The 18,417-nt window shown below is 40.8% G+C and overlaps 2 protein-coding genes across 3 annotated transcripts in view; one reads left to right on the plus strand and one right to left on the minus strand.

Annotated features, from left to right (window-relative positions):
- On the minus strand, positions 1–13,434 carry MZT1 (mitotic spindle organizing protein 1). Its single transcript, XM_030838679.2, has 3 exons — positions 13,165–13,434; positions 4,247–4,392; positions 1–239 (listed from the first exon to the last, which is right to left on the minus strand). The coding sequence occupies exons 1-3, from the start codon at positions 13,229–13,231 to the stop codon at positions 216–218; spliced, it is 237 nt and encodes a 78-aa protein (XP_030694539.1). The 5' UTR covers positions 13,232–13,434; the 3' UTR covers positions 1–215.
- Positions 12,933–18,417, plus strand: part of BORA (BORA aurora kinase A activator) — a 25,000-nt gene continuing 19,515 nt past the window's right edge. The window contains exons 1-3 of one of the 2 annotated variants that reach the window (XM_030838673.2): positions 12,933–13,138; positions 14,558–14,725; positions 16,409–16,515. In XM_030838673.2, coding sequence (XP_030694533.1) covers positions 13,001–13,138; positions 14,558–14,725; positions 16,409–16,515 — 413 coding nt within the window. In that variant the 5' untranslated portion in view covers positions 12,933–13,000. Of the gene's footprint in view, positions 13,139–13,513; positions 13,642–14,557; positions 14,726–16,408; positions 16,516–18,417 lie in introns of those variants that run through there. The other variant, XM_030838675.2, reaches the window with a different exon arrangement.

Below are 18,417 nucleotides of genomic sequence, written 5' to 3' on the forward strand. Positions count from 1 at the left end.
TTAAAAAAAAAAAAGATGTGGTGTAAACACAACTGATAGTTTTCTCCATAAGCCACTTTCACTGATTTATAAAGCTATGGTTTTATAATTCTTTTAAAAAGGACAATGTTTCCACATTGCTACATGCAGTGATTTCATTGTACATTCTTAACTACAATGCCATCTTCAATCCTCTTGCAGAGCTTGACATATCTCACCAGGATTTCTTCAGAAAGTCAGCTTGTCATATTTTCAGCAGCCTAGAACAAGAAAGTATGATTCATTATAATAAAACCATGGAAAAAGAGACACCATGGAAATAAATTTGTCAATACTGCACTGTTATTAACAAACAACTCCTCCCCCACATATACCAAAGAACTTTTATCAGGATAATGCATTGGTTTTCACTTTTTGCAGTACATTCTTTGAACTACCTTTTGAACTGATTGCTAGGCTAACAGTAGCATTCAAATTGCATTACATACAAAAATCTCTTCCTATGCTGCTTCCTTATTCTCTTTCAAACTCCAGCATAGGTGAACAAAAATTCTTATAGTTGTGGAAGATGTATATTAAATAAATCCTCTTCCACTGGAATTTCAGAAATGTACTGATGAAAGGCTATGATACCCTTTATTTTTATCAACAGGGTTATGAGACAACACTAAGCCAGGGAATGTTCCCGGGCTATAGTCCACTGACCCAGTTCTAATCACCATTTTCATCCTTTCTTAAATAGCAGGCTCAGATATTTTTTAGAACTTACTGTAGGTAGAAACTTAAGAGTTAACAACTCTGATGTCAGAGGGTCTGAGTTCAACTCCCAATTCAACCACTTGTAAGTCCTGAGAGAAGTAAGTTAGTCACCATAGCTTCAGGTTCCTTAGCGGTAAACTACTACTAGCTGTAATACACATCCCTGTTGTGATTATAGAGGAAACTGCAAGGAAAGCCTTTAGTGCACTGTTTGGCAAAAGGAAAAGTACTCATAAATATTAGCTATTCCTATTGTATTATTCAGTTATTCTTCTGTCATATGAAAGCAACAGTCGTGAGTTAAAATACAGCAAATCTGAAGTTTTTATAATTATTTAAAATTTTTGATTAAAAAAATCAGAAACCTTACATGTATATCTGACAAAAGGTTTATTTCAAAAATATTTAAAGAAAGACTACCCACAAAGAAAAGGACAGACAACCCAGGAAAATGGGCAAGCTACACGAAAAAATATCTCACAAAAGAAAATGGCCAAAAAACATGTGAAAATGCATTCAATCTCACTGGTACTCAGAGAAATGCCAATAAAATGACAAATTCATAAACACCTACCAGAACAACTAAAATTAAAAAGACTCACAATAATAAGTGTTGGCAAAGATGTGAAGCAAGGGAAATTCATATGCTGCTGGTGGGGATATAAATTCATACAACTACTTTAGTAAAGTTTGACATTACCTCTTCAAGTGGAAGATACACATAAGCTATGATCCAGCAATTTTACTTCTAGATACCCACCCAACAGAAATGCTCACATACATGCAACAGGAGACATGGAGAACTAAGCTAACAGCAGCACATTTGTAATGGCTCCCGACTGGAAGCAACCTAATATCCATTCATAGTAGGAAGGATAAATAAGTTATAGTATATTTGTACAAAGAAACATGGTTATTACAGTGAAAGGGAATGCACTCCAGCTATACTCAACAGAAATGAACCTCATAAACATAATGTCAAACGAAATAACCCAGTAAAAAAAACTGTGCTGGCATTGTTCATAATAGCCAAAAAGTGGGAACAACCCAAATGCCAATCAACTGATGAATGGATAAAATGTGGTATATCCATACAATGGAATATTATTTGACAATAAAAAGAAGTAAAGTACTGATACATGCTATGACATGGATGGATCTTGAAAACATTATGCTAAGTGAGAGAAGCCAGAGACAAAAGGTCACAAGTTATATGAAATGTGTGGAATAGACAAAGCCATAGAGACAAAGTGGATTAATGCTTCCTAGGGGCTGAGAGAAAGGGAGAATGGAGAATGACTGCTAATGGGTGTAAGGTTTCTTTTGGGGGTGATTAAAATGTTCTACAATTAATTGTGATGGCTGTACAACTCTGTGAATATACTAAAATCTATATAAATTTTACACTTAAAAAAAGAACTGTGCTGCAAGATTCCATTTATATCAAGTTCAAAAATTTTACAAAATGTAACTGGTGTTTAGAGATCCATGCTTAGTCAGTAAAATTGTTAAAAGAAAGTATCTACCATAAATATCAGGACAGTAGTTACTGAGTGGGTAGTGGGAAAGAGAGGTTAGTGATGGGGGAGCATAAGGGAACTTTTAGGGTGCTGGCAATGAGAATTGTATAGGTATTCTCTTTACGATAAATTTTTGCTCTGTAAATGTGTCTTGTTTACCTTTTTGTGCCAGATTTAATAATGAAAAAGTTTTAAAAAGCACAAAACCAATGACCCAAATTATTGGAACTTATTGGAGAGTAACTTAATCTGAGATGGGTAAGCTACAGGTTTTATACGCCTACATCCTCAAAGGAAAGAAGGGTAGAGAGAAGCCATTTTGTCCTTGGACAAGGTTTAAGAGGGACTGACTTGAAGTTTCAGTATTCATGGTGAGTGAGTGCTACATAAACATGGAAATAAAAATCGTGAGATTTTAAAATCATAGTGTGTGCAAGCAAGAGAGGGAACACAATGCTTTTCCTGTTTCCAGTCTCAGCAATTAAAAGGTGGTGAATGTGGGGCTTCCCTGGTGGCGCAGTGGTTGAGAGTCTGCCTGCCGATGCAGGGGACACGGGTTCGTGCCCCGGTCTGGGAAGATCCCACATGCCACAGAGCAGCTGGGCCCATGAGCCATGGCTGCTGAGCCTGCGAGTGCGGAGCCTGTGCTCCGCAACGGGAGAGGCCACAACAGTGAGAGGTCCGCATACCACAAAAAAAAAAAAAAAAAAAAGTAAAAAAAGGTGGTGAATGTGAATTTGAAAAACAGTGGTCCTCTGGGTCCATGTTGGCAGTCCAGCCCACTGGCCTCAGCAGTTCCTGGCCTCTGAGCCACTCTCCCCTCTTTTTTTTTTTTTGCGGTACACGGGCCTCCATACTTTGGAAATTTCCCCAGCAAACATCCAAGTTATTCCTTACAAGTTTTGTTTTCCTTTCAACAGCAGAACATAATTCAGCCAAGTGCTCTTTATACCGAGGATGGCCTTCCCCTCCAGTGTCCAATAACTAATGTTCCTCATTTCCATCTGAGACCTCACCAGAAGCACCTTTCATGTTCATATTCTAGCAAGATTCTGTTCATAGTGATATATGTATTCTCTGAGATGACTGAAGTTCTTCTCTCTTCTTTCTGAGCTCTCACCAGAATCACCTATAACACCTACAGTCACCTACAACAGTGTCTTCAAGGCAATCTACGCTTTTTCTATCATGCATCTTAAAACTTGCCAATCTCTATCCATTACCCAATTCCAAAGCCACTTCCACATTTTTAGCTATTTCTTACAGCAGCACCCCACTCCCCAGTAGTGAATCTGTATTAGATTTTTAGGGCTGCCATAACAAAGTACCACCAACTGGGTGGCTTAAAACAACAGAAAAGTATTCTCTCATAGTTCTGGAGGCAGAAGTCCAAAATCAAGGTGTCAGCACGGCCATTCTCTCTCTGAAGGCTCCAGCAGAGCACCCTTCCTTGCCTCTTAGCTTCTGGTGGCTGCCAACAATCCTTGGCCTTCTTTGGCTTGTAGACGCCATCACTCCAATCTCTGCCTCTGTTATCACCTGGCATTCTCCCTTGTGTCTGTGTCTTCACATGGTGTGCGCTTTGTATATATGTGTCCAAATTTCCCTTGTCTTTATAAGAACATTGGTCTTTAATCCATTATGATTTCATCTCAATTTGATTATACCTACAGATACACTGTTTCCAAATAAGGTCATAGTCACAGGTGGTGGACTTAAGCATATCTTTTTGGGGGTAGACACTATTACCCACAATACAAGGAGAATTCTATACACAACTGGAAACTTCTAAGAAAATGCAACATGGTCCAGATAGCAGCAAATTTTGTGATCTGAACATATGCTACAAAGCTCCTGGCCGTCAGAATTTCTCCTGATGATGATACATGCTAGCTTAATCATGTTTAGAATCTTTCACATAACTTCATCATTAATCATTTTCTAAACAAAAGCATCTTTACTTAGAGAGTTAATATACAAATCTCTACCTTTAATGCTTCAGCGGCCTTGCGAAGTTCCTTAATAACTGATGATAAAGCTTCTGGGTTAATTCCTTGCTCACAGAGTCGTACACATATAGACAGAGTTTCCATATCTAATCCAGTATTCAAAATTCTTGAAATCTCAAGCAGAACTGTAAAAAGACAGAAAATTTTAAAAACAAAATCTTATAATATTTTAAAACATGCACATTAATACTTCTGTTTTTAATTCATGTAATACTGCATAATACCAGAGAACTAGCATAGCATCCCTAGATTTGGAAACTGGCATGTAATATTGTCTTCCCCTTACCTAGCTCTAGAAACTTAAAAATAAATTTACATCCTCCCTCCACAAAACTGCTTTCTACATCTTGGTTTACATTCTACCACTCATTTAATATCTATCTAAAATTCATATATCATAATCAAGATTATTCTGAACATTTGTCCACTTTTTAGTATTCTTTTACAATGTAATTTAATTAGTCATGTTACATTCCATTTTATGGAAACATTATACATTACTTAACCACTCTGCTATTTTGTTAGATGGTCTCATGTTTCCCCCATTAAAATAATATTGTAATAAGTATCTGCACATAGTAACTTAATTTTATCAGAATAAATTCCTAGAAGTGGAACTGCTCAGTCAGTAAAATATCATTTAGATTCTGATTTGAATTGTATGAAAACACATTATTTTGGGATGAATGAACACGTTAATAACATTAAGCCATCCATTAACTTAAGTCTAAGTCCTTCTGAAAACTTTTACAATATTCATGATGTTCATGATACGGGCCATTCCCACTTTTTCATACCTTACATTCATTTTCATCTCTAGTTCAATTTGAGTCTTTTAAAAAACCTTTATCTTCCATTCCTCTACTTAACTTTTTGAACACATGGAGTACCGTTCTAATGTCTTCATCTGCTAATCCTAACATCTGTGTCAACTGTGGGTCTGTTTCAACAGATTAAAATTTCCTCCTCATCATGGGTCATATTCTTCTGTTTTGTACACCTAATAATTTTTGATTGGATGCCGGACATTGTGAATTTTACCTTGGTGGGTGCTGGATATTTCTGTATTTCTATACATATTCTCAAGCTTTGTAATGAGATATGGTTATAAATAGTTTGATCCTTTGGGATCCTCTAAGATTCATTAGTCAGGACCAGAGTCCCATTTAGCATAGGGCTAATTAATACCACACAATGTCTTGTGAATTATGAAGTTTTCCACTCTGGCTGGTAGACACAGGCTCTATTCCCAGTTCTGTGGAGCATAATGTACTGCTCCCTTTAATCCTTTCAAATGGCTCTTTTCCCAGCTTTCTGGGTACTTTCCTTGCACATGTGATCAATGCTATGCTGAATACTTGAGGGAGACCCCTCTGCGGATCTCCAGAATTCTCTCTGGGCGCAGGATCTTTCCTCTCAGGTACTCTGTCCTGAAAACTCTACCTGCCTTGGTCTCCCTGGACCCTAAGCTGCTGCTCAACTCAGGGTGCCCCCTGGCTTCTGCCTGAGTTACTCCCCTCCCCCCACTGCACTGTGGCCTGAAAACTCTGAAGGTAGGAAGCTGGGGCAGCTATCTGGCTCACTTCGTTTGTCTCCTGCCTCTCAGGAATCACTGTCCTTCCTTGCCTGATGTCCAGTGTCTTGAAAACCATTGTTCTGCATGTCTTGCCGGGATTCTGTTGGTTGTTTCAGGTAGGAAGGTAAATCCAGTCCCTGTTACTCTATCTTGGCTGGAAGCTGACAGCCCTTTCTGTTTTCATTTCTTCAGTTTTGATATTCCAACATACTTTGCTTTTCAGTTGTATTCAGGCTGTTATTCATGTTATCTGCTGAATTTATTTCAATAACTCTATTTTAAGATTTCTAATTTCCCCCCATAATCACATGTTCTGGTTTCACAGCTAAACGCTTATTTATAACCACTCCTTATTTTGTGGCTGTTGTTTCTGCCTTTACCTACTGGAGGCTATATGTTTTTATCTTTAGCCATTTTTGAGATTTCTGTTTTCTGCTTCACACAGAAACAAGCAGCAAAAGAGAGTGGTTAAGAGTGTGCTCTCCAGAGGCAGACAACCTGGGTTCATTTTCCACTTTCATTACTTACTAGGCAAGATAACTGCTCTGTGCCTTTCTTTCATTATTCTAGAAAATGGGGATAACGATAGTACTTACTTTATAGGACGGCTGTGAGGATTGAAGGACGCACATATGTTTGGCATATGACAGTGCTCAATAAAAGGGTCAGCTGTTACTACTACTTTCTCTCACTTTCCCCTTTTTTTCATTTTCATGTTAGTTGTTTAGTTTTGTTTTTCATCTACCTTAGGTGCTCTGTGACTTTTGGCGGAAAGCTCATCTTCCACAGGAGCTTTTTCTTGGACATCCTTGGCTGTTCTTGGATGGGTGGTCTCACACTGGCTTCAGCTCTCTGGAAGCATCCTGACTCCAGACCCACAAGACACATGGATGCTTCTTCTCAATCCCTGGCCTGGCAGATGGCACAATTTGGGCCCCCGGCTTCACTCAGGCAGGGCAGCATCCTTCCCCCGGTTTCATTCCCAACCCCCTGCTATGGTTCCCATCTGCTCCGTTCTTTGGGGGGAACCTCTCTCTTTCTAATCAATGGAGACTTCCTTTTCTCGTTTTTGAACATGGTTATGCTGACCATTGTTATTTCAATGTTATTTCCTGTCATTTTTATATGCTTGGAGCAGAAAGTTGCAGTAAGTGCTCAATCATCATTGATTTTGATAGTGAATGATCAATTTCTTTAATTTTTTGTTTGGATTGTTTTCATAAATGGATTTCCACCTCACTCATGCATATTCTGAGTGGTTAGTGCCAATACTCTAGGACATTACTTATTTTTATTTTGTAGCCAGCCACCTTAACAAATCTAATGAAGCTTCTAACAGTTTTTCTGTTGATTCTCTTTTGTTTGCTACTCAGATAATCATTTTACCTACAAATAACAGTTTCATGTCCTTTTTGTTTGTTTGTTTGCGGTACATGGGCCTCTCACTGTTGTGGCCTCTCCCATTGCGGAGCACAGGCTCCGGATGCGCAGGCTCAGCGGCCATGGCTCACAGGCCCAGCCGCTCCGGGGCATGTGGGATCTTCCCAGACCGGGGCACGAACCTGTGTCCCCTACATCGGCAGGCGGACTCTCAACCACTGCGCCACCAGGGAAGCCCTCATGTCCTTTTTGATAGTCTTTTTTCCCCTATCCTGTGCTATTCGCAAATTTTCATATCAATATTTTAAAAAGGTACTGAAAGCAGGTATTTTCAATTTTATTTAAAATGCACGTAACATTAATGTTAAGGATGGTGCTGGTTTCGTGCAGCTATATTTTATCATGTTAAAAATGTACAGTGTTCTTTGGCTAAGACTTTAAAATCAGAAAAAAAAATTTGAGTCTTATTGATAACTTTTCATCAAACACTGAAATGACCAGGCAGCTTTTCTCCTCTGACCTTGTGAGGGAATACATTATTATTGACAGACCAGATTCACAGCTGAAGAACACTGAGCTTGGGGAATCCCAACTTTTACAATAAGCCCGCAGCAAGTCTGCTTTTTATCTGGAGGTAGATGTTACTTCATCCCTCATTGCTACTCACTGTCAACACAACCAGAGAAACAGCAGGAGGAGAGAGCAGTCAGGGCCTTGCATTCTCGGCAAACAGAGCTCAGGGCTCATGGAAGATGGCATTCCCTAGAGTGGCACTGCACGACTTCAGAGGCTGGGTTAAAAAGGCAACAGAGCTCTCTCCAGGCTCTTTCTTGAGACACTCCTCCTTGGAACCAGCCTCCAAGTGTGAAGAAACCCACATGTTCCAGACAGCAACCCCTGCTTAGAGCCCAGCTAACAGGAGCATCAACCAGCAGGTATGTGAGTAAGCTCTGAGATGACTCCAGACTCAGCATTGTCTGATGGCAATGCACAAGACACTCTCAGGGAGAACCACCTAGAGCAGCGGTCCTGAACCTAACCTTTCTGGCACCAGGGGCCGGTTTTGTGGAAGACGATTTTTCCACTGGGGGGTGGGGGGATGGTCAGGCGTTAAAGCGAGCGATGGGGAGCAGCAGGTGGAGCTTCACTTGCTCGCCCGCCGCTCCCCTCCTGCTGTGCGGCCCGGTTCCTAACAGGCCACGGACGGGGAGCGGTCCACGGCCCGGGGGTTGGGGACCCCTGATCTAGATGAGCTTGGGCAACACCCAGGACTGTGAGAGAAAAGTAACTGTTGTGGTTTTAGGCCCCCGAGTTTGGGGTGGTTTGTTACAGGGCAACAGACAACTACAACCCACATTCTGACTCTCTTCCAACTGTGTCATCATCTCTCCAGTTCTCTCTCAAATTCTCCTCTCTCTCCAGTTTTCTCCTCACGGTAGACCCTCATCTATAAATGCTATAGTTTTATTTATATTTTTATAAATATTTTATACTTTATTTATATTTTTATTACTCCTGACTTCATGCCTTTGTTCATGCTTTTCTCTTCCCTGCATACAACTCCACGTTGTCTTTCAGGGCCATCTCAGTACTAGTATTTCTTCCGTTAAGCTTTCTTTTAAAAGTCACTTTGATCATTACATCCTAACTTCACATACTGTCTGTCATCAGTCAATAAATATTTCTGTAGTGTCTACTGTATAATTGGTACCTGTATGTATTTTGTGCCTACTATGCTACTGCTGGAAATGTAGTTGTGGACAAAACAGATATGGTCCCAGTTCTCATGGACAGTACAGTCTAAAAGAGCCATACGTTAAAACAACAACTGATTCCAGTTATGACAAGTAAAATGACGGAAAAGGACAGCATACTTCCAAAACAAATTACAAGGCGTCTTACTTAGCTGTGAAGGACACAACTTAGGAAAGACTTGTCTGAAGAAGTTACAAGTAAGCTTAGACTTCAAGGATGACTAGAAATCAACCTGACTAATGCAGAGGCAGGAGGATGGGCAAAGACTGGGAGCCAAGAAGACAGACTCTGCACGAGGTCTTACGCTGGGGAGACCTTGGTAAATTCACAGATTGAAAGGCTCATGTGAAGGCTGTGTAATTAAGGGGGCTGAATACGTGTAAAATACAAGATGAGGCAGACATGAAAATCCACTAAGGCCCTATTAAAGGTTTGAGAACTTTGGGAGGCTATTAGAAGACATAAAACAGGAGTGTGACAAGATGAGATTTTCATTTTTTAAAGATTTTGGCTGCAAAACATAGAATGGATCCTGGAAGGGGGTAGAACATGTGTGGAGAGGGAGTCCAGCTAAGTTATTGCAATTATGGAGAAAAGACTGGTGGGCGGCATGGATGGGAGAGTTTAAGACAGTGGTCAAATCTAAGATAAGTGAAGAATTGAAAAAGATTAGTGAAGAGGTGGAGGAAGGGGAGGTCTCACATGAGCAACGGGATTGATGGTGGAAGCATGGGCTATACGTTTGCTTCACTGACACTGCCCTGTACACCGTGGACTCTCTTCACTCCTTTTGCTAGTTTACTATCTGCTACATAAAGTAGAACAGATGGTCTTCCGTATCCATGGGTTCCACACTGCATTCAAGCAACTGTGGATTGAAAATATTTGGGGAAAAATATTCCAGAAAGTTCCCAAAAGCAAACCTTGAATTTGCCATGAATGTGCAGGCAACTGTTTTCATAGCATTCACATTCATTAGGAATTATAAATAACTGAGAGAGGATTTAAAGTATACAAGAGGATGTATGGAGGTTATATTCAAATATTCTTCCATTTTATATGATGGACTTGAGCATCCACAGACTATGGTATTAGGTGGGTGTGTGGGGTCCTGGAACAAATTCCCCTGAAAATACTGAGGAACAATTGTATTACATCGAAGCCTCTAGCAGGGAAGAGGTACATCTGAGTCACAGTTGCCAAAAAACGTAATTACTAGTAGTAAAAAAATTAGAGGCATAAGGAAAACTCTAGAACTTCAAGAAAATAAGAATTAGTATGAAGCTATCAACAGAGTATCTAAAATTTCAAAACGCTGAAAAGCAAAAGGGGCAATTAAGTACATTGGAGGAGGGAGAAAGGTAATTGAAAGAGCCTGATATTTTAAAAAGAAAATGCAGGAAGAGAATGTTGAGGATCTAAGAGAGAGTGGAGGCCCTTATGCAATAGACCCTATACTAAATCAGGGCCAGGATCAATCAGCTTCCTTTCAGAGTGATCTGTGCAGATAAATAAAGTCCACCGCTCTCCTGTCTAAAGTACCTTTATCAAAATCCTTTCATTTCACAATAAAATTACAAATATTCATAGCCGAATTCTACAACCCCTGCAAATCATCTGACATCAATTAAAATATTAAATCACTTAGCTGGCTCTAATACTGATGGGAGGCAGGTAGAAGAGGATGAGGAGAAATATACTAGATCTTGAAGGAGGGCAGTCAGACCCAAAAAGTTTTGAACACTTCTGATTGGCTCTCACAGATAGATTTGAATACAGGTGAAACCCCACATTAACAGAATTTCAAATAATAATGGTTTTTGAGTAGGTCAGCCCAGTCCCTTGGGCAATTTAAAGTTCTATGTCTGAGAACGAGAGTGGAGGAAGGTGGGTTTATGAAATGACTGCATTTAGGACTTTTTCAGTTCAGTGTATGGTCAATTATTAATAGCACGTGCACTATGTTTCCCACTGTGCCTCAATCGTTACAGGCAGCATGGAAAATATTTTCATTAACTTTGCAATAATTAAACTTCACTTTTTTATGTGAAATGATTGCTTTGGACCCAATTATGGCATGATAGCAGTGATTTTCTGTAAGTCTGGAGTTCCAATGGACACGACAGGATCTAACTGCCACATTTAACAGATGTGAGCCACTGCCAACCTGGGGCCTTTCTTTTTTACCTTCTGGTTTGTGGGCAAACTGCATGTAGAGAAGCAGTGTTCTTTAATTCACATTCTCTCCGTCAATGTTGGTTTAAAAAAAAAAAATCCTGGTCTTTCTTCACTTTTTCATGTTCTTACACTCTCTATAATCTTCATTTTACACAAAGTTCTCTCAGTGAAAATCCTGATGATGTAACCAATACAAATGATCAGTTCTCATTTCTATAACAGGAGTTCCACCAGAGAGAAAATGAGAGTTTTCTATTCAAATGGAATCCCGTGGCCGTATAATTAAGGAACCTATGCACAGCTAACATAAGAAAATTGACTAGAAATCCCGGCATACATGCTCCTTCCTGTTCAGAAACCACACTGGCTTCCAAGCAAAGATAAAAGACAATAATGTTGTACACATATAGTTTCTATGTACCTATATCCACTTACAAAATAAAACTAATAAGCTGTGATACATCTAGAAGGATGGGAAAACAGGCTGAATATGATATTAACAAAATTCTATTTTTCATAAAAAGGGCAAAGCAGATACTTGGTAAGTAAAATATTAGACGCAAAGGCTCTAATAATAAAAATAATTCTTTGAAAAGGCTTTTTTCCAGGGCAGAAAAAGCCAGAAGCTTTATCAGAAGTCCCCATAAGGGGACTTCCCTGGTGGTCCAGTGGTTAAGAATCCGTCTTGCAATGCAGGGAACGCAGGTTTGATCCCTGTTTGGGGAACTAACATCCCACATGCTGCACGGCAACTACTGAGCCTGCGCGCTCTGGAGCCCGTGAACCACAGCTAGAGAAGCCCGGGCGCTGCAACGAAAGACCGGACACAGCCAAAAATAAATTAATTCAAGTCCATAAGGAGGGGCTCTAAAAGGAAGTGGAGCCTACGGTGGAGACAAAGACACGACATGAAGGCTGACACTGCTTAGTGAGAATTCCATGTTTTGACAGAGATAGAGGCCGATGTGGGTATCCCCTGGAAAGTGCAAACACCAATGTTTACCATCTATCAAACACTCATATAGAGGTGGATGCAAATAAAATGGGGACAACGAAAGCGTCTGCAAGTGGGATGACGTCTTATACACAAAAATAACACAAGAAGTATCTTTTAATGGTCACCTTCGAGATGTTTTTACCTGGTTATCTTATTTAAATATTTACAACCCTGGGAGGTAGTAAACGTGTTTTACATAATAAAAAGAAGCGAGCTCAAAGACGTCTAAGTAGCTTGTCCAAGCCCACCACCAGGCGTATAAAGTGGCAGGGCCGGCATAAGAGAGGAGAAAGAGAGAGGATAACTCCAAGACGCTTTTTTTCCCCTACTACTTGCGGGTACGCCTTACCCGCGTGCTCCAAGCTCCGAAACGGATAAATACGCCCACAGCCCCCCGGACACCAGCATCACCTGCTCCAAGACGAAACTGGGCAATTTTGATGAAGGGACAATTTGCTCCAGCACCGGCTATTTGAAACGCGTCTGCTTAAGTGCAAGAGACAAAGGCCGTGGCGGTGACCAAACACTCGAGGCCACTGTCCGCAAAGGGACTGCAGTCTGGGGCGCTTTCGAGGCGCCCAGGGCACTGGCTGCGGCGCGGGGTGGAGGGGAGCGCGAGGCCGATACCAAAGGGGGGACGCGGGGACCCTGCGCGGGAGGGGGGCGTGGAATGAGCGCGCTGGAGGAAGGACGCGGGGAGGTGGGCGTACAGCGGGGAGAGGGCGCGGGATGTGCGCGGCGCACGGGGTTTGCCGCGGGAGGGGCGGAGCGCTCGCGGGGCTGACGTGGGTCCGCAACGACATACTCGCGACGAACTACACAGGAGCGAAGAGACGACTCTCAGAGGATGGGGCCATCAGCCCTGCAGCCCTGGCGGGTCCCTTGGGAGGATCTCCAAAGATGCCGATCTAGGCAAGAGGTGGATCAGAAGTCCTTGTGGGCCCACCCCCGCCCGAGGGCCTGGGCTCTGGGGAACCGAGGCAAGGTAAAGGGGGCGATACGGGAACTCACCGTCCATGGTTTCCCTCACCGCATTCAGATTCGCCGCCGCCGCCCCGGCGCCGCTGCTACTCGCCATGGTGGAGGCCTAGGGGGGGCGAGCGAAGGGCCTGACCCGGAAGTGGAGCGCCTTCCTTTCTCCTGGGCAATCACACTGCGCGTCCCCAGCTCACGCCGGGCAGGCTCCGCCCCTGGCTCGCCTCTCCAGCGCGAGGCTGCGTTGATTTGAATTTGGAGCCTGGTTACTCCGGGAGGAATGCGAAGCGGGGAGTTGTCATTCGAATTTACTACGCGGCCTCGATGCGATTGGCTGGTTCGCGGACAGCGGTGAGACGCGATTGGCCAGTCGCGCGCAAGGCCCGTGCTCTGGTTGGCCTAAGCGCGGAAGCGGGGAGTTAAAGAGTCTGTGCCTGTCGTGGGAGCTGGACTGGCACCTCGGAAGCGCCCTGGAGTCGCTTTGGGGGGCTTCCTATTTGTACACACCACTAGGTATGTTCTTTGTAGTTCCTGGCCTTTCCTCCTGTCTCGAATTGGAGAGCTCACGTAGCCCGGCTCCGGACCGGCCTGCACGCTCTCCTCGGGATGAGTGGAAGCTGCCAGGGAGTAGGTGCGGAAGAGGGGTCGCCAAGAAAGAGTGATCGAGTAAGATTGGGGATGACACCGGCGTGAGTGTCCTCTTCTGTTCTTCACCTGAGGAGGCCAGCTGCAACGTCAGCCTTCCAAGGAGTGGGTTCTTTTTCTCTAGTTGTAGCCCCCCTTGACGGGAAATAATGCAGTCTCTCCTTCTATCCTGGGGGTCTTAGCCTTTCGCTAAGGGTGTTTGAGAAGAGGCAACCCAAAGCGGTTAATTTCCTAGCCCTAATCAGTCATTCTTTGCCGACGGGGGCTAATGTGCAAGAAAGGCACCCGTGCACAGAGAGACCAGAGACTTCCTGGTCTCTTGTTTGCTCGCTATTCATAATTGTTTAGTAACTGCAGTTTGTTAGGGAATTGCTGGGCTATCCGAATTATGTTCAAAGTGTGTAGAGACTTGAGATAATGAATTAAAAACTGTAGGTATAAATTCTTTAGTGGAAAAAGGTTTTGTGCTTATTGGAACATTTAGTTGTCTTGAAGACGGACCTGAACTCATTCACCTTTGGTGGACTGCAGCTTACAAGCCACTTAACTTCTCTGAACTTGTTAATTCTCCTGCAAAATTATATCACTAATACTTTCCCTCTCTAGCTTTCCAGGTTATTCAGAGGATCACGTTTGTGTAAGCTTATAAAAAAAACCCAGGAGGCTTAGGTTTTGAGTTAATTCTTTTTGTGAAATGTATGTTTGTTGAATACATTTTAGTTGTCAAAATGAATGTCTAGGGAATTTTGTACTTTTATTATACATACTTCTGATTTCTTTTTAGTTTTCTCTCTGTGCTATGGGAGATGTCAGAGAATCAAAAATGCAAATAACACCTGAAACTCCAGGAAGAATTCCTGTTTTAAATCCTTTTGAAAGTCCTGGTGATTACACTAATCTCCACGAACAAACTGTCTCCAGTCCTTCTGTTTTTAAATCGACAAAATTACCAGTAAGTTATTCTTGACTAGTGTTTCCAAACAACTTTAAATGTAATTATCTTTCTTGACAAGTGGGAAATTTATCATGGAACATACATATCTGGAATGTTCTTTTTAATTGTAATGTTCATTATAATGTAGTGGTTGGGCTAAAAATAACTTAGCCGGATTTTTTTTTAGTTAGCATTTCTTTTTATTTTATTCAATAGATAGCATGTTAGCTTCCTACAGCTGTGAGTGGTGCTAGTTACTATGGTTGATGATATGTGTACTAATCCATGATAAAGAAGAAACTACGTCATCTAATTATTCTCCGGTATTCAACAAACATTATTTGAGTGCTATTTGTCAGGTACAGTTCTTAGCTATAGAGGTTATACCTTGAACAAGTCAGGGTCATAAAACACAAATTCTCAAAGAGCTTATACTCTCATCCAGGGGTCAGCAGACTTTTTCTGTCAAGGGCCAGATAGTAAATATTTCAGGCTTTGCAACTCATCAGGTTGCTGTTACAACTAGTCACCTCTGCCTTGTATTGTAGAAGCGGCCATTGGTAGTATGTAAACAATAAATGTGACTGTGTTCCAATAAAGCTTTATTTATGGACAGTGAAATTTGAATTTCATTTAATTTTCACATGTCGTAAATTACTAATATTCTTTTGGATTTTTGTCACCCATTCATTATTAGCTTGCAGATTGTTTAAAAAGAAGTCAACCTCTAATGGGATAGACACACTAAACTGGCAACTTCAAGAGAATATGTTATGTGCTATAACACAAGGATGATATGGAAGAGAACGTGCTCTTTAGGAGATTAGGGAAGGCTTCATCTCTTTAGCTTATTTTTACTGTTATTGGCTACAGTGGAGAAGTTCTTTTGAAGTCTGATCTTTTAGTAAATTATCTAGGAAACTAAACTGGGTGGCTGTTGATGCTAGCTACACATTCATATCAGCATGAAGCTAGTTATGCACTAGAGGAAAGTTTTACAGTGATACACTTTATATTGAGTCATTATCTGACTTCATGATTTTAAATTGAATAGTATTAGTTAGTCTTAATAAAACTAACAGAATGACTGCAACTTAATCCTCAAAGCAAGAATGTATGACATCTTGGGGTTTTAGGCCTGATTTTTCAAAAATATATTCTGAATTTACAGATTAGGATTTGGATAAGTTTTTTGGTTTATTGGGTAGTTGAATATAGAAAAGCAGCACTGCTTACCACTCATAATTATTTTGAGGATCACCTATTTTATGAGCTTTTGCAGGCACTTCTGTAGTTAGGACTTTGTTTAATTTCAGTTCATTCTTGGTGAAAATAAAGACTTGATAACTGTAAGAGATTTTTAGTTTTACTTGGTCATGTTGCATCACTGATGAGTGTTAATTGTGCAATTTCTATACCTTTAATACTCTGTGATTTTTCTATTATTATGTAATTTAAACAATCACCCAGAGGGAAGACTTGGATATTTTAAAGAGATACAGTCAAGTCAGTTGATTTAGTGTGATTTGGTTACCATTTGCCATTTAATTTAGTAGTAAAGTCAAATTTTAAAATATGAGCTGTAAGATATTTTTATATTATAACCATTCACATTAATTTTTGAAGCTGACATTTGAAGTCAGCATTTTGATGAACTATTTTAGTATACTTTTACTCATAAGATCGCTTTCTTTTGTTAAGACTCCAGGGGAATTTAGATGGTCTATTGATCAACTAGCCGTAATAAATCCTGTAGAAATAGACCCAGAAGACATTCATCGTCAAGCTTTATACTTAAGTCGTTCTCGGTAAGTTTTCCTTTTTCGCACCTAAGTGTAATAACGTACTTTCAAGTGAAGAGAGATAGGAAATTCCAAGGTTGAATATTTTTATTTGTAAAGAAATCAGGGAGGAAAAATTATGATACAGATTTATCTTATCTAAATAAACAGTGAGCTCAAAGAACTACATCCAGCAAGACCCCCTTGCTAACAGTTCCAGATCTGGGTAGGAGTCCTTTTCTTTTAGAGACAGTTTCCTCCCTCTGCTACTTATGGGACACCTTTGCTTCCCCAGCACGTGGTAGAAGGAAGGTCATTTTGAAATCTGTATCTTTGTACATGATTATGACTTCTGCCATTGAATTTTTGTTTTGTTTTCCTTTTTGGTGTTATGGGATAGAGTAAAATGCTGTTTTATTACCACCTACATTTAGGGAAGCTGAAAGTCCCTTTACCAAGTTAAGACACATTGAATGGAAGAGTATCCATTATCAACAGAGAGAGCTTTTCTAGACATCATCCAGCTTTGACACTTGGGGATCTGATTTACATTATCAGCCTAGTAGTCAGAGCAGCCCTAACTAATGCTTTTGTTGATGTGTTGTATAGATTTCCAAGTACTAGTGTGTCTTAGACTCCTGTTACTTAATGATGCCTAATGTAGTGAGACCATACACTTCTTTGGGGGAACATGCATACTTTTTGATTACCAACTGCAGTCATCTGTAATTACAAATTACAGATAGCAGTAGTCAGTAATAGTTTGAGGGACTCTTTTGTTGATGTCAGTTTTATAGTTTGATTTTTTTTTATATTTGAAATAATCAAATCCTGATATGATCAGCTTTTAATTTTTGATACTAAGGTACATGTGTTATCGGTCTAAGATAATGAATAATTCTTTTCCCTTTAACTAGAATTTAATCACACAAAGATGTACACGTATTGAGATGCTCTTGCAAATATTTGTCTGGCTTTTCTACCCCTTCCTCTTTTGGCTTGGTAGCTTGATGACCATCCCCTCATAATTAATTAATGCACATCCAAAGTGGTATAGCAAGGGACTAGAATGGGGATAGAGCATGAAAGATTTTAACTTAACACTAGATAATACCTTTGAGAGAATAGGTGAAAAGAATATCTGCAAGCAAATGTGTCACGAATGAGACGAATTTTTTGTTTCACACAAACTGTGTGCTATACTTCGCCTCCTCTCTTCAGTATATTGAACCATGGACCGTCAAGAGAGATGCGTTGAACACTGTGAGGCACTGAAGCAGTACAGGAGGTTCTTCCTGCCCTGTAGTCAACAAAGTTGTGACACAGCATTTCTTTACTTACTAGTAAATCCTGTATTGTTTGAGCAGGTTTGTGAAAAGAACCTTGGTGTATTTCAGTAGATAGACCTGTAACGTAGAAGAGGGGGAAAGACGCTGATTTAATTTAACTTCCTCATGTAATTCAGTGAATGGTTATGGCTTCTACCGAGGATAGTGAGTATACTCTTAAAACATGTTGATTCCTTCTTAGAAATAAGCAAAGGCTTCCAGTGTCTCTTCCTCTCTAACCCAAGTTCCCTATTTCAGTGCTTTCCACCTTTTTCATGCCATGCTACACATAAAAATGAGAACTGCAAATCATCCTGGTGTAAACAAATGAGTCTGTCCATACAGGAGGTGAACAGTCCTGAAAGCTCCTCTCTGCCTTGGCCACCAAGGGTCCGTTCAGGGCATACCTGTAATACTGGACCCTTCATGCATCATGCTGGTCAGGATACCCTGCCCTATATGACTCCATAGAACCTTCCATGATCAGGCTCTCCAGTATTTGGCCAAACTGATTTTCATTGCTTCTAGCCATCACTTGAACATTTCAGGTTGTTAAAGCCCTCTGATGAAGCAGCAGAAAGTTTCTGAATGAGGTATTGCT

This window comes from Globicephala melas, chromosome 18 (genome assembly GCF_963455315.2).
Source record: "Globicephala melas chromosome 18, mGloMel1.2, whole genome shotgun sequence".
Lineage (NCBI taxonomy): Eukaryota > Metazoa > Chordata > Mammalia > Artiodactyla > Delphinidae > Globicephala > Globicephala melas.